The 17,924-nt window shown below is 38.3% G+C and overlaps 1 protein-coding gene across 6 annotated transcripts in view; it reads right to left on the reverse strand.

The window, feature by feature from the left end:
- Positions 1-17,685, reverse strand: part of arap1 (ArfGAP with RhoGAP domain, ankyrin repeat and PH domain 1) — an 80,058-nt gene extending 62,373 nt beyond the window's left edge. For 2 of the 6 annotated variants that reach the window (XM_088639306.1, XM_088639310.1), the window contains exons 1-2: positions 17,346-17,681; positions 807-1,610 (exon numbers count right to left, since the gene is read on the reverse strand). In XM_088639306.1, coding sequence (XP_088495432.1) covers positions 807-1,510 — 704 coding nt within the window. In that variant the 5' untranslated portion in view covers positions 1,511-1,610; positions 17,346-17,681. Of the gene's footprint in view, positions 1-806; positions 1,611-7,625; positions 7,776-17,345 lie in introns of those variants that run through there. The other 4 variants (XM_088639307.1, XM_088639304.1, XM_088639308.1 and 1 more) reach the window with 4 other exon arrangements.
- Positions 17,686-17,924: the final 239 nt, after the last annotated feature.

Below are 17,924 nucleotides of genomic sequence, written 5' to 3' on the forward strand. Positions count from 1 at the left end.
TTATTACACATCTATTGGTATTGCTGAAATAGCCATGTATTCTGCCCCCATGTTCTGACAGCCCTGCAATCAACATCATCGTACGTCTATACTGCACCATAGCTCCACTTACTTCTGGTGCGAATCCTGGTGTCCTTTAAAGGAAAAGGCTAACCAACAACTTCTCAGCTGGGAAACTACGGTTAACAGCTTCGCTACCACAATAAATAAACATAACTCTTGTGAAAAATTTACCTTAAAAAATGTTGTTAAAACATTTCATAATACTTTCAATCCCTAGAGGGCACTATTTCAACAGAACACTCAGAATTGCATCACAAAAATACGCAACATTTATGCCACAATTAGTGGCATAATTTAACAGTTAGAATTTCCACTGTTTCTATGCTACAGCAAACTAAAGAAATTAGATTGAATACAAGGATGTTGTAGTGTGTTTCAGGATCTGTAAAACTGAAATCACAAAAAGTTACATCCATTCATTTCTAAACCACCTCATCAATTACAGAACAGCGGGGAGACGGAGCCTATCCTAGCAAGCAATGGGCACAGGGCAGGGTACACCCTGTATAGGATGCAGGGCAGACAGACACATAGACAAACACAACAAGGGACAACTTTATAGAAGCCAATTAACCTGTTTTTGGACTGTGGGAGGAAACCTGAGCACCTGAGAGTAACCCATGCGAACACAGAACACATAAACTCCACACAGATTGAAGGAGCTTTCAGGCTCTGCCAGCTGTTGAGGAGAATCATCCCTTACTGTAGCCACAGAAACAACAAGCCACTCAGGTGGCACTTACTTTGATGGAGGAGAAGCCCTGGGGCTGATCTCTCTTGGCGGGGGCACAGGGGGCCGCCTGGGCAGGGGAGGTGGCACCTCCAGAGCCTCCTTAGGCACACTGACAGCATAGCGCTTGGCAGGAAGGGGTGGCACAAGCTTGTCAGTCTGCCCTGGGGAAGAGCACTGCTCATAGAGATGACACTGTTCAGACACCGGAGAAGGGGAGCTCTTCTTGGGCAGCGGCTGCTGTTCTAGAGCTGCGGTATTCAAAGCCAGGGTGTCTGGCCGCGGGTAAGGCGTCGGGGCCACAGCGGGGGTAAATCGTAGAGGGGGGCGATTCGGGGTCACCCTTGGGGGTATAGGAGGTGGACCCTTTCCCAGAATGCTAGAGTCCATGAATCTGGGGCTCCCAACCTCAGGTGGGTCAGGAGATAAGACATCTTTCTGATCGTTTCTGGCATTTGGTAAGCGGTATATCTTCCTTGGCATGGGAAGAGGTTTCTCGCCCTCCTGAGCCACAGAGAAGATCTTCTGGAGGCTGGCTAAGATGCGCTTCTGGTGGCCAGGTAGGACCACTCCAACCTGTTCAAGGTCCCCCGCCGTCAGGCCGCGGCATTCAGAGATTAAGTCATAACCCTCTCCCTCAAAGGCCTTAACGTACTGCTCCAGGTGAAGCACGGTGAGCCACTCAGAGACCGAGTGGGGGGTCACTCCTGAGCTCATGGTGGAACCCACTGGGACCGTAGAAGCTCTGGCGCTGGAGTACAGCTCGTCAGATCATGTCTACTCCAAAACTGGCTCCACCTGACAGACTGCAGAGAACCTAAAAAACAAAGTTATGAAAAAAGTTGATTAGACCATTGAAAGCAGCATGGGACAGTCGTCCTTTTCGAAGTGAGAAAAACGAAGTTTAATTTTCAAGGTCTACCCACGACATTGCACCATTTCTACCCACATACATTCTACAAGAATTTCTGTCAATAGCAGACCATTACCAACAACAGTGCAATTCGTGTTCTGAGCAACTCTGCATACATCACACTGACATGGCAATAACAGTAATTTTATGCCTGCAGAGCCTTTTCACTTTGCTGAAAAGCAAAAATTAAAAAAGTCAAGACTTGCAATCCAGGCAGTATGCTAAAGCAGCTTACCTTCAGTTTACTGCAAGATGTGTATGCTTAGGCTAAATGAGGAAGTACTGAGCTCTCTGACCCAAAACTTCAGGAAAGCAATCATCTTAGAACTTAATTTTTACTTCTCCCTTTTAATGATGCATAGCTGTTGCACTGAACTATTTGGCAAATAAATTCTCATATTTCTTCATGTACCCCCAGAGGAAAAACGTTTAAAAAATATTCTTAGTCCCTTATTCTTAGCGTTTTGTGATATTTCCCAACTACTGTCTCAATGGACATATTCCATCAAATAGACTGTAAAGCCCAACAGAGACTAAATAAAAATAACTTCTCCTGCAGTGTCAGCAGTTTAAAGATACAGATAACATCAGGAATCCCAAAGCATCTCTGAGCACTACTGTATGTCTATGTCTAATGTAGTCACACAACAGCAAACTGTTACAGGCTGTAAAACGGAAATCCTTCATCCAGGGAATACCAATAAGGCAGCCAATTCTGATAGAACACGCACAAAAAAAACAAAAACAAAGCTGTTTACAGCAGGACAGCTTTAACAGACTCCACACAAATTCGAAATGAGCCTCTAGCACTTAATTCATGGCAATCATATCCACAGCATTTCACACAAATGCAGTTCATCAGAACTAAAAAAAACTAACAGAATATGTTTATCATCTGGCACTTTCATCTTCTTTAATATTAAGGATGTGGTCTTCATGTGGTCAGTTGGAGATGTACACAGAATTCATACAGATTACCAACTGCTTTACAGCTAAAGAGCAGAAATGTATCAATGCATTTCTTGAAAATGGCACCTCTCGGGTTAATAATGCGAGATGGCCATGATGAAGGACAGGAATTTCTAGCAGGTGGCTCATTTTGCACATGACCTGAATTGATTCTTTAGTTAAGGACTAAAGGAATCCTGCAGAAGCACCACATTTTCTACATAACCTCAAAATGCACTTTAAAACCTCAAAGAGAGATACACAGGGGTGATAGGACATTTATCAACATCCATGAAGCAAAGTTTGTACGTCAATTTAATTCTACTGCCATCCTTGCAAAAGAGCTTTTACTGCAGAATGCCTTCAGAGATACTATGTGAATCAAGATAAAGCTCAGGTTACTCCAGCGCAAATAAAAAAGTCATTAGTGTTGAGCACTAAGATCTTCACCTAAACTGACTCAATCATAATATTAGTGTTGTAGCAGTAAATATCTTTGAAAAAATTGGTTACCTATTGGGTTGGTTATTTTTAAGAACCCCACTAGTGCTTCTTCACTAGTGAGGTTAAGAAAGAGTGAATAATGAAGAAAGCACTATAACCTGGCCATTGAGCAGGGTTCCTATTGGTTTGCTTTAAGGAAGAGGAAAATCAGGCATGGACTTTCCTGAAAATGGTGCCTCTCAGCTTTATAATGAGACATGGCTAAGATGCAAGATGAGAATTTCTAGCACATGTGGCTCACTTTGCACATTACCTGAATGGACATGATATACCTCTATCTATAACTGTAAATTAAAACAAAATAGAACGGTCAGAAGAGCTTAAAATCTATTGCATAAACTGTTTTATAGTTACTGTATATATCAGTTTCAAATCAAACAGGAAGTTAAAAATCTGAAAATTCCTCAAGGTAAAATTTAAGCATCTCTTTTGGCATTTCCTATACCCTTTTTGAACAGTACTTCAAAGACCAAGAAAATTGAAATGCACATTTAAGTGGATCTACTTATTCATTTTCAAATCAAATCAAATTCTGAATCAGCCTTTTTGACTTAATTTCAGTATGTTAGTATGCACATGATAAAATAGCCAAACCACTGCAGGAAATAAGATGAAAAAATGAGCTGCCCTTTTTCAAAAGGTGTTTAGCCACAGGGAAAAGGGGAACGAAACTTAAGATGGGCAGGCACTACTGCAGGGGTAATCTGAGAGCCAAAGTGTGAAATGTTCAGCGAATGAGGAAGTACATTTAGCCCATCACACAGAAAGACTGCACATCACAGGCAGAAAGGAAGGCCTAGTAATTTTGCAATTCTGGTGGATTTGTTCCCACCCTTTTGATCAAACCTTATCATCTTGATGACATGAGGTGTGCGCGTTGGGGCTGAATTCCCCTGGTGTAAGTGAAAAGAGAGATTTAAATGTTAGCAAACACAGACATGAAACAGGATATGTGAAGGGTCAGCACTTTTTTACATAACTTCCTGTGTTGCCCTCACAGTGAAAAGAATCTGCCGATTCTTGCTGCAAGACCAAGCAATCATGATAGCACAGAATTCACAGAACTTAAGAACACCTGCGACCCACAACCTTCAACCAAGGTTTGACAGCGATGAATTGGACGCTACAATTCCACTACTACTTAACAGAAATATGCAAAAATAATGAATACTAGTTTACATTCCAAAATAAACATCATCCTATGAAAAGTGTCTCAACCTCCTAATAGAACAGACAGACAGACAGACAGAACCCCATATACCACATTAAAAAAATATAGGATATTCCTCATTAAAGTAGATAAAGCATAATGGAAACAATGGAGCACTTTAAAGTAAATTAGATAAGTGCTGCATTTGCTCTTGTACCCTTCCCTTGATAGCAGAAACTCTGGGGCACACATAAATAGTGTTCTTTAGGGCTTTTTGCATTAGTAAGCAAAAAACATTTGTATACAGGATAATTGTATTACGCATAACTTTTTTTTTTCAGAATGTGAACATTCTGCTTTGTTCCTCAGTTGCATCATTACAATATTCTATTATTTGATGGAAGATTTAATTTTTTTTTACTTGAAATGTCCTTTCATTTCTTCCATCAGTTCCCTTCTCCAATCATACAAAAACAGAAGTAAAATGTTCATATTGCGATCACATTTTTGTTATATTTGAAATGTTTGGATCCAAAGACATATGAGGGTCCAGATCCAAGCCAGATACCTCGATTCTTGAGTTCAGATCTGGAACAACTGCACCCTTTTCATTATAGTGCATGTAATGGTTACACTGTACTCATGCCACTAAGTGATTCATTTGGTCAGATGCTATCTCGGTTTCTGCAGCATGATAAAGAGTACATGACAGTCTCCTGGATTGGATTTTCCTCCATTGCAGTGGGTCAGTCAGTCCCGACAATACCATTTTTCAACAGAATGGAGATGTTTATTGGGCAGTGCTCAGAACTACAATATGTAAAATAAATATTGATGACAATGAAAAGAACACTTCTTATACCTAGAGGGTAATGAATATGGTTTGCAAATCGGTAAACTGGAGAAGATAGTGAGGATACATTGCTAACTGCCCTTTAAAGGCTACAACAGCTGGTATCTGTTTTTCATTAAGGTTACGGAAAGTGTTAATGACTCTAAAAAGATATGTTAACAGAGAATCATACAGTGCCTAGTTCCTTAATCCACCGTAGAAACAGATATAAAAGCACTCATTTGTTAAATTTGTAATAAAGCAAATCATTCTGCTTTCTTTTTTAAATAAAGAACAAGGATATTTGTTCAAATGAGACATCAGTCACTTAAGAAGAACGCACAACCCCTGGACTTTCCTGTTAAGGTTTAACATAGCAAGACACAACTATGCTCACACATAAGAACCAAAGGCTAAAACATTAAACAACAGCACATACATGCACAAAAACTAATTATGTAGTTAAAATGCAGATTCTGAGATCCTAGCATCCACTAAGTGAACAACAGATTAAAGAGTGAGAGTTAGCTTTTCCCAAATGCTCTGACACAGTCTCTCTGTTAGTAGGAGTTTTTAGAACTATATTGCCTATAATGTACTCCAAGACTAGTTAGCCTGTTGTAGACCTGTGGGCTTTTCAGTAGCTCCAGATAAAAATGCTCAAAGAAAGAATTAAGTGTTTTGTAACTTGCAATAAACACCACATCTACATTATGACAGTGACTTTTAACCACTTTGTACCAAAAATATACAAGCCCAAAATAACTGGTTTTGCAGTTCTGCATGCTTGCAAATTGGGCATAACTGTCTTCTATGCATAAAAAGAAAACATTGTTCAAGAGCTGATAATGCCATTTTAATTCAAGAACTTCCTATTTCTTCTGTAGTTAAAAAAAGGAAAACGTGTACATTTAATAGTTATTCTAACCTATTTTTATTCACATGACCAACCCAAAACCTTTTAACAATGTTCCACTGTAGTAAAATGCTGTAATTGTCACGAAAAAATCATACAGTACTACTCCTGCCTTCGCCCCAAAACAATGCTTCACTTTTGAAATGGAGCTGGGGAACTATATTGTATACAGTGCTGAAAATCGTTTTGTTAACCACCAAAATGCAATATAACTGATTTCCAATAAAATCTCCCTTGCCTACTAAAGACTTTTAAATATAGTTTATATTATTCACCGCTGCATGAGTCATAAAGCTCATGTCACTTGAGAGCTTTCCACTCACAAGACGATTCCAATGACAGAAATGGCTAAATGTTTTGGGGAAGAGACATTTTGGGAGACGTCGGAAGATCAACAATCTATGCATCACATGGACATGTGCTAAGATGACTGGAAAAGAGGTTTTGGTGTGAGCTCTATAAAAAAAACTTCTTGGGCCCAAAAAGTTTCCAAACTCACGGGCTTCAAGTACCACGTGTTCTTTCCCAAAGTGGCACAAGATCTCCAGGATAATGCTCCAAAAACTAAAGACAAGTATCTTTACAAGAAGCTTGTTTTTTTACCACTCACTGTATAAAACGATAAAGCACAACTACCCACATACGTCAACAGATCTGCATGTGAACTGGAAATCAGCAACATGCACCATAAAAGTGCCTAATATCAGGTAAGGTTTCTTCAAATTAAAAAAATAATAATGTGGTCTGGGGGAAAATGTCTGTTTAGAATTTCCTCATCTGCTTCCTGGTGAAGATGAAAACTTCCATTTCTACACCAGCAAAGAAAAAACAGGACTTCACAATGTTTCAAAACATCCCCTTCAGCCAAAAAAAACTTAGTTCAGAAAAGTGTACAATATTATCCACAAAATTAAAACGAACTCTACTGCTTTCACTTACTACAAGGAAAAGTACACATCCTTTGACATTATTTATGTCATTTCAATTTTCAGTAAAATAAATCAAATTTAAAATGACCACAAACTTCACATTTTTAAACAAAATTGTATTTTTTAACAACAAAACATGAATGAATACAGCAAAGTACTAATTATATCAAACAGCTTTTAAAATAAACACAAAAGATAAATTTAAGAATGAAAATTCATTCATACAGCAATCTGTTACACATGATCTATTTTATCAAAATAAAAAAAGTATTTCCACAGAGTTCCATTTTTTTTTACTTTTTATATCCCAGAACCGGAGTATGGGAAGAAAACTGTAAGATGACTAACAGCCTTTTCTGATGACTGTTCTAATGGTGCTAAATTAATGATATTGCACTAGAAAACATCAGCCACAAAAACACATGCAAATTACATGCAACTCTGAGTTTTTCAACTGCAAAAATGAACTACAATACACACACAAACAAGAAAGACCATCACATCTGTAAAATTTGTTTATTCTATAAGTCTAGGTGTAATATGTTATTTATTCATTAACAGGTTCCTTAATTATTAACCAATGCTAGCTGTTACGTGGTTTCTATTAGTCTTTAAAGCCCATACACAAACCAGTCTTTACCTGAGGGCAGGCAAACTTTTTTAGCAGTCTCAGCAACCCCCTGGCAGAAGAGAGCATGAAAACAGCCAGTTTCGGATAAAAACTGTTAACAGAACTCTCCCTTTCTCTTGCTCCCAGTACTATCAGTCTCTTCATATCCATACTGTACTCAACTTCCTTATTTCACCCTATGAGGAACTAAAAGGACAAACAAAAAAAAACGTAAAGATACTTTTGTGTCAACAGCTCCGTAAACGAAAGCAATTATTGCTAATCAAGGAAGGACTAATTTTTAAAGAGGCTCAGGTCTACGGTACCTAATCACAAACCTGTTCTGAAGATGCAGACCGGAGGCTGCTCTCTCTCTCTCTTGATTTTGGTCTTCTTGCCCATGAAATGAAAAGCTTCTTAGCTTTCATTCTCATTTGTTACATATTATTACCAGAGTCTCTGTGTGTATTTGCACTATTTGTTTCAATGCAGAAGCTTTCAATGTAGCAACAAAAGAATACAGTAATTTCTAGGTAAACAGATGCAAACATTTTTTTTCTAAATCTAGCTCTTTAGAAAACTTCCCTTCCCCTTGAGCTAAGCCTTTTTCTGAGTATTGAGGAAGAAGTTGTTCACAGCTGAATGCACAAATGCGGTCCCTCAATAGGGTGACTTAGTAAAAACTTCACACTTGATCAAAACCCAAAGGACATCATAACAGTACCTCAAATACACAACATCCCCCAGCCTCCTCTTCAGAACTATTAAACTTCTGCACAAGCACATGGAACTACAGCCTTTATTGCCGTTAAACTACACACCACGTTTAATCATAACGTTGGTCAGCTCAAGACACATCACACCAAAGTGAAACAAACCAGGATACGTTTTTAAAGTAGTTCAAGGTACAGTAGGTAGCTGCGTCAGCATGCGTAGGCTGCAAAGGAACAAGTACATTTTTATTCCATGCTGGAAAGAGAAGAAAAGAAACATTTCGGCTGTAGAGCCTTCTTCCAGTGTGGCTCCACAACCGAAACGTTGTTTCTCTTCTTCTCTTTTCAGCATGGCATACACTTAACCTTGTTCCTTTACATTTTTCTTGCTTCTGACCCTTGTAAAAGATTATTTTGTTCTTCTGACCGGAAAGGCCACCCCCTGCTTCATTTCTTACGTGTGCAGATAAAACCTTGAATTGTGGGTCACCCCAGTTAGAGGTCTGCCTTTCCCCAGCGATAATCATCTCTCTGTGAGCTCACAAACAATAAGGCATTTTGCTGCTCACAAAAAGAGTAAACAATTAACAAGGGAACCCACAGCCTAGCAACACATTTCTGCAGCACAGCCCCCTCCCTCTCCTTCACCCCGTTCCTAACTCGCTGTTTTCAGCCAGTGTCGAAAAGACAAAATAAAAACAGAAGCTGACCAATCAGCTTGTCTTTATAAAAGCCTCCTACATCGCTGCAATTACCCTCACCCCCAACTGTATGAAAAGAATATGTTGACATATGACATTGGTGAGTGTTTTAGAAAAAAAAAAGTATTTTGCACATGAATTATGAATTATTCTGCATAGCGCATAATCTCCTGCCTCAATGCAATATAGCTCTATTGAAAAATAATTCAGCCCCACTGTATGGGGCCCAAGATATCAAAGGTAATTACTGAAGCCCCCACAGCATCACGTCTTGGGACACTGGAAGTTCTGCTATTTAATGGGGAGAACACAAAGACCCTTCACAGCTTTACAATCACACTGCTACACCCTGGAATCTGACCAGAGTATTACAAAATAAGCTCTAGCAATAACAAGGTTTTCTCTCAAAATAACCGCTATCAAGGCACATACTGTACAGTAGGTTGAATGTGAAATGACTGACTTCACAACAATGTTATTATATATTTGGCAGTGGATGTTGAAAGAATCCTGTCTCATAGAATGTCCTTCATTCATTCAACCAGAGAGGGGAGAACCATGGGTATCTGGAACAACATCCCAGGCAGGTGGTCACAGCCCAAACCATAGGCATTTTTAAGAAATGCCTGGAAGAAAGTCTAATTTCACTTAGCAACTAAACTACCAAACAAGCAAGATGGGCCAAAAACCCTCATTTAGACTGCATCCTTTCTAATTTTCTTATTTTCCAAAAATGCTTCCAATCACCTTTAATTCACCCCAACAGTATATTTTAAAATACTGATAAATCTTCACAACTAAGGCCTAAGTAGGTTGATCTGCGTAAAGGAGAGCTACAGTACATAACTCTGTAAAAAGAGCAACTGGATCGGAGAAATCTTCTAAGAGAAAAAATATCAAAGGTCAAGCTCCACCTAGAAGTCCCTGAACAAATGTTACTTAGGAAAATCTAACTTTTACCAGATTAATACTCTGTTTAAAGTCTCAGATCAATCAAGAGAAACCCAAACATATTTGTCTGGCTTTGAGAATCCCATTCACTATTTGAGCAACATGAGCAGACACCATTTTGATTTTGTGAAATACCTGCTAAAAATAAGAAAACTTTTTTTTAATTCTAGCATATGAAAAATCAGCCTTTTAATACAAATACATCTTTTAAAGTATACTGGATTCATTTCTTAATGGCAAAAACAGGCTCAGTATCCGCAACAAGGTAAGACTGACAGACATTTCACACAAATAGTAAGCATTTCTGCTTGGTTCTAATTTAATTACAGAATGCATATACTGTTTTTTTACATAAGGAACTTCTACATTTCTATGATGAGGTCATCAATTTGAAATGTATCACTTTTTTAGCTTTCAAAATAAAATATCCCTAAAACAGCCACATTCAAATAACTGGATTTGATATTCAAAACCACTGCATCACTACAAGAGAGGCAACAGTGTATAAATATTTGGACATTTTGCAAAGTATCAACCGAACAAGATTGTTGTAAGAACTACAGAACTACAATTTTTAATAACCAGAAACAGTAAAGACAAAGGCTGAATGTACAAACTTTAATGGATATTTAGTACGTAGACGAAACCTGCTGAATTCTGTGTCCCAAACCTGGAGTTTAGTTCCCTGCTCTAAAATCTGGTTGATGAGTTTCCTTGAGTAAGTTTGCATCTGACAGAAGTATGAGAAATATGGTCGCATCAAACTGTCGAAGAAAAACATTACTTTTTCTGTGAGTAAACATAGTGCAGTGCAATTTACAAATTGCCCACCTGAACACTGTAAATCTGGACCAATATTCATACACAATTAGTATTCACATGCGATAGGTTAAGAGACTTTGTATGTGCTATTTGAATGTTAAGAAAAAAGATGGAACAGAGGAAAAAAAATCTTAAAACCAAAACCAAAATGAGTTGCTACATCGGTGAAAAAAACTGTTTTTTACTCAAATAGCACACAGGGTAATAGATGCACAAGATAAGACTAAGTGACAAGAAGAAAAGATGTACTCCGTCGTGATTTTTGAAAGGGTGGAATATAGAGGTTGCAAAACACTCAGCACTTGCAGTGAGATTAAGAGATTAACACTGTAAGAATTTCATGAACAGCACTGAAAAAAAAGAGAACGCTACAGAGACCACAGCCAGGCCCATGCAACCTGCAGAATCTTTACAGGGGAATACAGTAGATCTCCCACCAAGAAGTGAAATTCCTCACTCCAAAGTGTGTTTGCAGCAGTATGGGACAGTGGTTGCATCTGAGAAAACTGTGGTAACTCAAAGAGTCTCTGTTTCAAATCCTTGTTAAAGGTACAGTTAAGGTAGTGTTCCATCAGAAAGAGCTCGCACAAATACGGAGGCCTCATGATGAAAGGGTACATTCTCTCGCTCTGCATTATTCTCTGCACTAATACTTCAGAATCATTTTTAATACTTCAGAATCATTTTTTCAACATAAGAAAATCAGCTCTAAGCAGTCACAGGGCTAAAAGCTGTTTCTACTCTAAATCTGAAAATTCAAGGTTTTCTCTTAAACAGAATGAAAAGTTTTTTCTGTGAGGGCAGCATGAAGGCATAGCTAGTACAGAAAAGTGGATAATTCTGTGTGACCTATATACAGTACATTTATTTCTACTTCAAGAATTTCACTTGACTACGCAAAATTACATACAATTTACAGAGCAATGTATGCCCTTTGACCTTTGCACAGGCCATAGCAAAACTTTGAGTAGGTTAATTCCATGCTGAAAAGCAGAAAATACCTTTTACTGTGAAATTAACCTTTACCTGTTCCTTTTCAGACAACGCACACTAATACAGCTCCCCATTCCAACGTCTTCAAAGTAAAACTAGCAGCGGCACAGTATATACTGTATGGTTTTGTAGGGGTCCTCACCATACACCACAGAAAGCCACATCCTGAAGTACTGCATGTTACTGCACTGACCATGTAGTGTTTCCTTACAGGGGTTTTTAACCTATGTGACTGTCTTGCCAAGTCACTAATTTAGACAGTCCTGATAAAGACAGCTAGGGTAGATGGCACATTTCACATGACTGGGGGATAAGGGCTACTCATTCTTGGAAGGATCGCATAAACTTCACTTCATACAGCCCAATTATTTTACAAAACAGTGTCTCATCATTCTGTTTACCAGTCAGGAAGAGATTCACTTGTGCTACCTCAGCTGCTCCCCAGGTGTGATACTTCAGTAGGTGTTCCAGGCTTATTTAAATCATCAATAGCTTTAAAAATCCTGAAAAGTGCCAGTGTAATCTGGTTAGTCTAATGACTAATGGTCATTAAGAACAGACATGGCCCATTCAGGGCAGGAGTTGCATAACAGTAAAGCATACCAATTGAGTTGTAATGTTTGATTAAAGCAGATTCTTTATACAACTTTCAAAAAACTTTTCTGCACAGGAAAAGTTATACTGTACCTTATTCTCTACAAAGCAGCTTGACTACAGTGTGTGGTGTGGAGACTAGCTACAATACTCCCCTCATTTTTCCCCACACCCCCTCCCCAGCCCCAAACACACATACTCCCAACAAACCACGACCTCAAGCCTAGAAGCATGCATTCCACTGGGGCTATTCACACACGAATGCACCATGAATAATCAGCCTCTAGGCCTGACTCAGCCCTTCACATGCTGTTACAGGTTTCACAACATACTGAACTCTGGCCTCTTCCAGGATCTACTGGGTGAATCACTGCTGACACGCTGTAAAGCTCACTGCTTCGTGTGGGATATCTTGGGAGAACCACGGGGGATGATCTCAGACACAGTGACATGCTGGGATAGTATAAACCAATAAAGGTTTTGACTGATTGGATTTTCTGGGAAGGACAAAAAAAATCAAAATAGAAAAAAAGAGCAGAAACACAAAAGGGTCAGGATTTTGCGTCAACACCCTTACACCACACCCAATTCCAATTAAACTACAATACCCAATTTATGGGCACATGGAGGTAACCATACACTTTCACTCTCCTACAAAAACTGGAAATGGTGTAATAAATATACACACAAGAAATTAGGGACACTGTACAATGTACTCCTCCACATTATGTATTCATTTGCTGTTCCTGTGCCTTGCTCATTATTCTCTAGGCTAATTCATGAGTCTTAAATGCCAGGCCTTAGAGTTCACAGTTTTTTGTTGATAGATAGCTCTCATTAATTTAACTGGGTAATAATTTGCTCACCTTCATACTGCTGATGGCGACTCCTGCAGCTTTGTGATGATTTTAAAGTAAACACGGAGAAGAGACACTGGCTAATAAAATTCACTGAAACAAAACCTAGAAAAGCCTCAGATTAACTACAGGAGAGAACCCCATCTGAACCCAATTCCAACTGCAATATGTTTACACATGATTTTTCATTACTGCAAAACAAAAATGAGAGAGTAAAGTATTATATAAATCTTTCAGGACACCGATTATAGAGTCACGAAGGGTTTATTTTCTGTGTTATAGCAGTATGATTTTATTTTCCTGACTCCAAAGAACAACAGTGTGCCATTTCAGAAATGGCACAAAGCACCAATCAGGTTAGTGATCTTTACTGCTGGCCTTGGAGAGCCACAGGGTCTTCTGGTTCTCTATATAAACTCCTAACAACATGATTGATTCAGATACTGACTTCATTGGTGTATATTACAACTACTTCAAGATTTTCACTCATTAAGTACTCTCAGTTCCCTATAAAACCTGCCACACCATGATTCTCCATGCTCAGGAGTGAGGATTACTGTACTAGGTAATTCCATGAAACATTTTTTCCCCTCCAGGTCTTAAAAATCAATTTTGGCCTCACAATTTCACTGCAGCATCATACAATTTTACTTGGATCTTTTAAAACTATAACACTTGAACAAAAACTCACTCTTTATTCTTGACTGATTAGATACTTTCTACAAATCTCCATGCATACAAAAACTTCTAGCTGCGTGTTTAGAAAACTGCTTCACCACAAGAGACTGCAAAAGAAAGAGGGCTTTTTTGAAAATTGTTTAAAGGGAGTTGGCATGTGCATATGCTTTGCGGTTTGGCATTGGTGGTCTTTAATGCACAACTTTTTCAATCTGTTTGATGTTAATCTGAAGCTGTATTATCACAAAAAAAACTGCTCCACACCATTAGTGGCCAAATAACACCATGATCTAAATTCAATATGCTTAGTAAAAGCTTTTTCTTACTTTTCCCTGCTGCATCTTCAGATCATGGAGTGATTAGATCACCACTCACAACATGCAGATATAAGAAGTAACAGAGAATGTTTTCAAACAGGAAGTATCCACTTCAAACGATAAAGAGAAGTAAGGCATGTTAGAAGTATCTTTAAAATAATTCTTGAAACAAAGTTTCAGTTCAAATAAACTTTCTCCAAATGAGCATATAAGGTTGTTAGGAGTTTTGGAAATGTACTGTGTGCATGTGCTAAGGGAGCAGTACAAATCAGTGTCAGATTTCATGATACTTAATTGATTATTAATGAACAATTAAATGACCTCTGCAGCTTTAAAGCTGTGTAAGATGCAATTATATCATTCAGATGTAAGTGCTGACTTGCGTCAATAATCATGATGATAAAGGGCAGTTATATACCACTGATTGTAAGCTAATAACCACTGGTGGAAGTACATTTGAACAGAGAAAATGGAGAACTTCACGCAAAGGACTGTGGGAGTGTGGAACTATCTATTCAGTAAGCAAGGTTACAGTGTTTTGTTGAAGCCGACAACCTGGCCTCTTTCAAAACATGGCCATATGAGGTCTTTGGATTAATTGGCTATTATCTACCAAATGGGCTAAACAGCCTACTCTCGTTAGTATTTTTCCTAATGCTTTTACGATATACTAGATAGCCAATCCATTTCAATATGAATAAGTTGTTACTCAACCACAGCACTGTTGTAAGAAACTCAGTTTCATTAACATTGGGAGCTTTCATCAATTTTCTATTTTGACTGTTTTTGAGTCTCCACTTTGAGGAAAAAAAAAATGAAAAGCAGTTTCCTTTCAAGGGTAAGTCAGCATCCATGTGTTACAGTGCACAACAACTTCATACACAAACTGTGTGCGCCTGTGTCCCTTCCTGTGCAAACTGCAGCAGCTAAACCAGTGAAAACATCAAACTTACATAAACTGTTGTGAAAAAATAGTGTATGTACATAAAAGATACAAAACAAGTGGTTGGGGTTGCAAAGTGTGTGTTTTTAGAACAGACACTAACATTTTCATATGGCTTATTTCATTTCAAAACTCATAATTAAGCAAAAATCACATTGGCTTATTTGATTCTGTTGTAGGCCAAACAAATCAGACATTTTATGAAAAATCTGAAAAATCTCATTGAAGAGAAAGACATAAACATGACATTGTAGAATGTCAAGCATGTCCATTGTATACACAGAGAACAGAAAGTGGTGTGTTCTGTGCTATTAAATTGCTTTATAAAAAGTAAGACACAGATACCACAACTATCAACCACCACAACGAATGGTCTTGGTACTTCTTCAGCTTACATTCCTCACATTTTCTACACCAGCACTGCTGATGGAGTGAGCAATTCTATTGAAATGGATGTGTTGCATATTTATCATAAAGTCAAGTGTGCCGGGGAAACCAATCATACAGAATAAAATGAACACACAACCCATCTTGTAACCTCACGGAAAACTGCTGTATCAGTACAAAAACAAGAACACGAAGGCTGCAAGCTGTCGTTAGCATCACACCTGACACTCTGGGGGATGCTGGGAGAGGGACAATTTCAGAAGATGAATCCAGTGGGAATATGGAGCAGGGTTAGGGTAAGTTGGAACAGGAGATCACAGCCAGCGATTCAAGTTGAAATGGAACAAATCGATAAAGGTGGCTTGCAATCCCCAATGGCTCAAACCCGATTAGTGACCACAAAAAATCCAAAAGAGTCATGGAAACATGTATGTGTACATACAGTAGCAGCTCATCAGTTTCTCACAGCCAGAACTGGATTTCCTGTATTTCTTTCACCAACCAGTTCATGTCAACCTTTGAGAGCGTCTGAACTGACACATTAGTCAGGTCTGATATTGAAATTGCACATGAGGTAACTTTCAGCGGTCTTCTTTCTCATAGCACGCTACACTAAAAAAAGACCTGGTCTTATACTACTTTTCAGTCCTTGTGACTATAGAATCACTGTAGAACATGCCGTTTTCTGATATTTTTGTAGGGCAACGATGAAGACTGTGAACAACATGGAAACCTCTCTACAATATTTTTTAGACCGATAAAATAGGCCATACACTGGCGAAGTCCAACAGGGTGTAAAAGAAAATATTATTTTGCATAATTACAACTACATGCTTCAAAGGCTTCCATTGAAGCAGGCAGTAAAGAGCTTTAAAACAAACTTGAAATATAAGACAAAGGGTTTTCGATTTCATTCCCATTACTATTAGTAGTAGTATTATATTGAAATACGTCAACACTAGCATACAGTCCTGCCAAGTGTTGTACTTAATGACTGTCTAGAGGCTTCTCACTGGCGTAGCTGCGTATGTTAAACAGAATTTCGCTTTTAGAAAAGAGCCAGAGATCCGAACAGTAGCTGTACTACTGCAGCTGCTTTATTTGAAAGGAAAATGAGCCGTGAACGATTCACGGAAAACGTTCCAAGACAATGTCAGCATAATGACATTGCAGTCTGACCAGCATGATAAAAAATTAAACACAGATTTAATGTAATACATAAACAGTCTAGATGTTTTGAAATACTTTCTACTCACGTATTGGTATTGCAGTATAGTTAGACTGACCGGCCTGGGTAAAGCGACCGAAAAAAAAGTTAAAACGCTAAATCTGGGATAAAGAAATACAGAAACTCGTCGCATTAAAATATTAGTCTGGTAAGGCAGCAGATAAACAAATCTCCCTCAATGTTTTGCTCTCTAAAAGCAACACTGCATACATAATACAGCCTAAAAGTAGCTTGGAAAAACTATCATAATTAAACACTTAGGGATACCTAGAGGTCTGAAATGGGCAGAAGTTTTCAAAAGCGACGCGCAGTTGATCATCATAAATACGAAACACAAGCAAGCTAAATAACCTCGATAGTGTTTATTTTAATCTGTGAACAAATAGAGACTACTAAAGATCAAATAAAAGACTGCAATAATGCACGACTGAAACATTTTATCACATAAACGTTATACTTAACAATAAACAATGAAGCACCGTTCCAGCGCTGGATGGCAGCTTTCTTCCAAATGAGTAGTTATTTGAGTACTGGGAAAAAACATTTGCAAAACGCCGATTTCTTACCTGCTTGCACGCCAGCTAAAATGTCTTGGTTTTATTTGTAATTTAGCGGTATTCCAAAGAAACGTGCCAGGGATCTGATTTCTGCAGAGCACTTAAGGATGCGGTCATTTTCTCACGCTTGTTTTCGTGGGAGTAGTTTTAAAAAAAGAAAATCCACCGAAAAACTTCACTGCTTCCGCAGCGCCGTCACGTGACTAAATTGCTAAACCACTTTTTTTCCATCTACCAACTATCCTTTCCCTCTCTAGCCCCCCAAACTAAACGTAAAATTGGTCCGAAGAGAATCCCTGGCAAGACAGTTATAAATAATGTTTGTTGGCAGTGAAGAATTAGTTATGTCTGGATTAGGCAAAATGCATGACTGTTACGAACTAAAAAATCCATAATAACGGGCTTGCCCGTGAAAACTGACCCTTTTAAATGTTATCATTGACATTTCACCGACTTAGGTGCTACTTCACTTATAGCCCATTTTAAGTTTGAAAAAAGATCATCCCCTTTGTTGTTTTAAAAACGAACTTAACTTTCTTAAAAAGTTAAGAACAAATTTACGTTATCGTAGCTTGAAAAAAAAATGTT

This window comes from Lepisosteus platostomus, chromosome 7 (assembly GCF_059453375.1).
Source record: "Lepisosteus platostomus isolate fLepPlt1 chromosome 7, fLepPlt1.hap1, whole genome shotgun sequence".
In the NCBI taxonomy this organism is placed as follows: domain Eukaryota; kingdom Metazoa; phylum Chordata; class Actinopteri; order Semionotiformes; family Lepisosteidae; genus Lepisosteus; species Lepisosteus platostomus.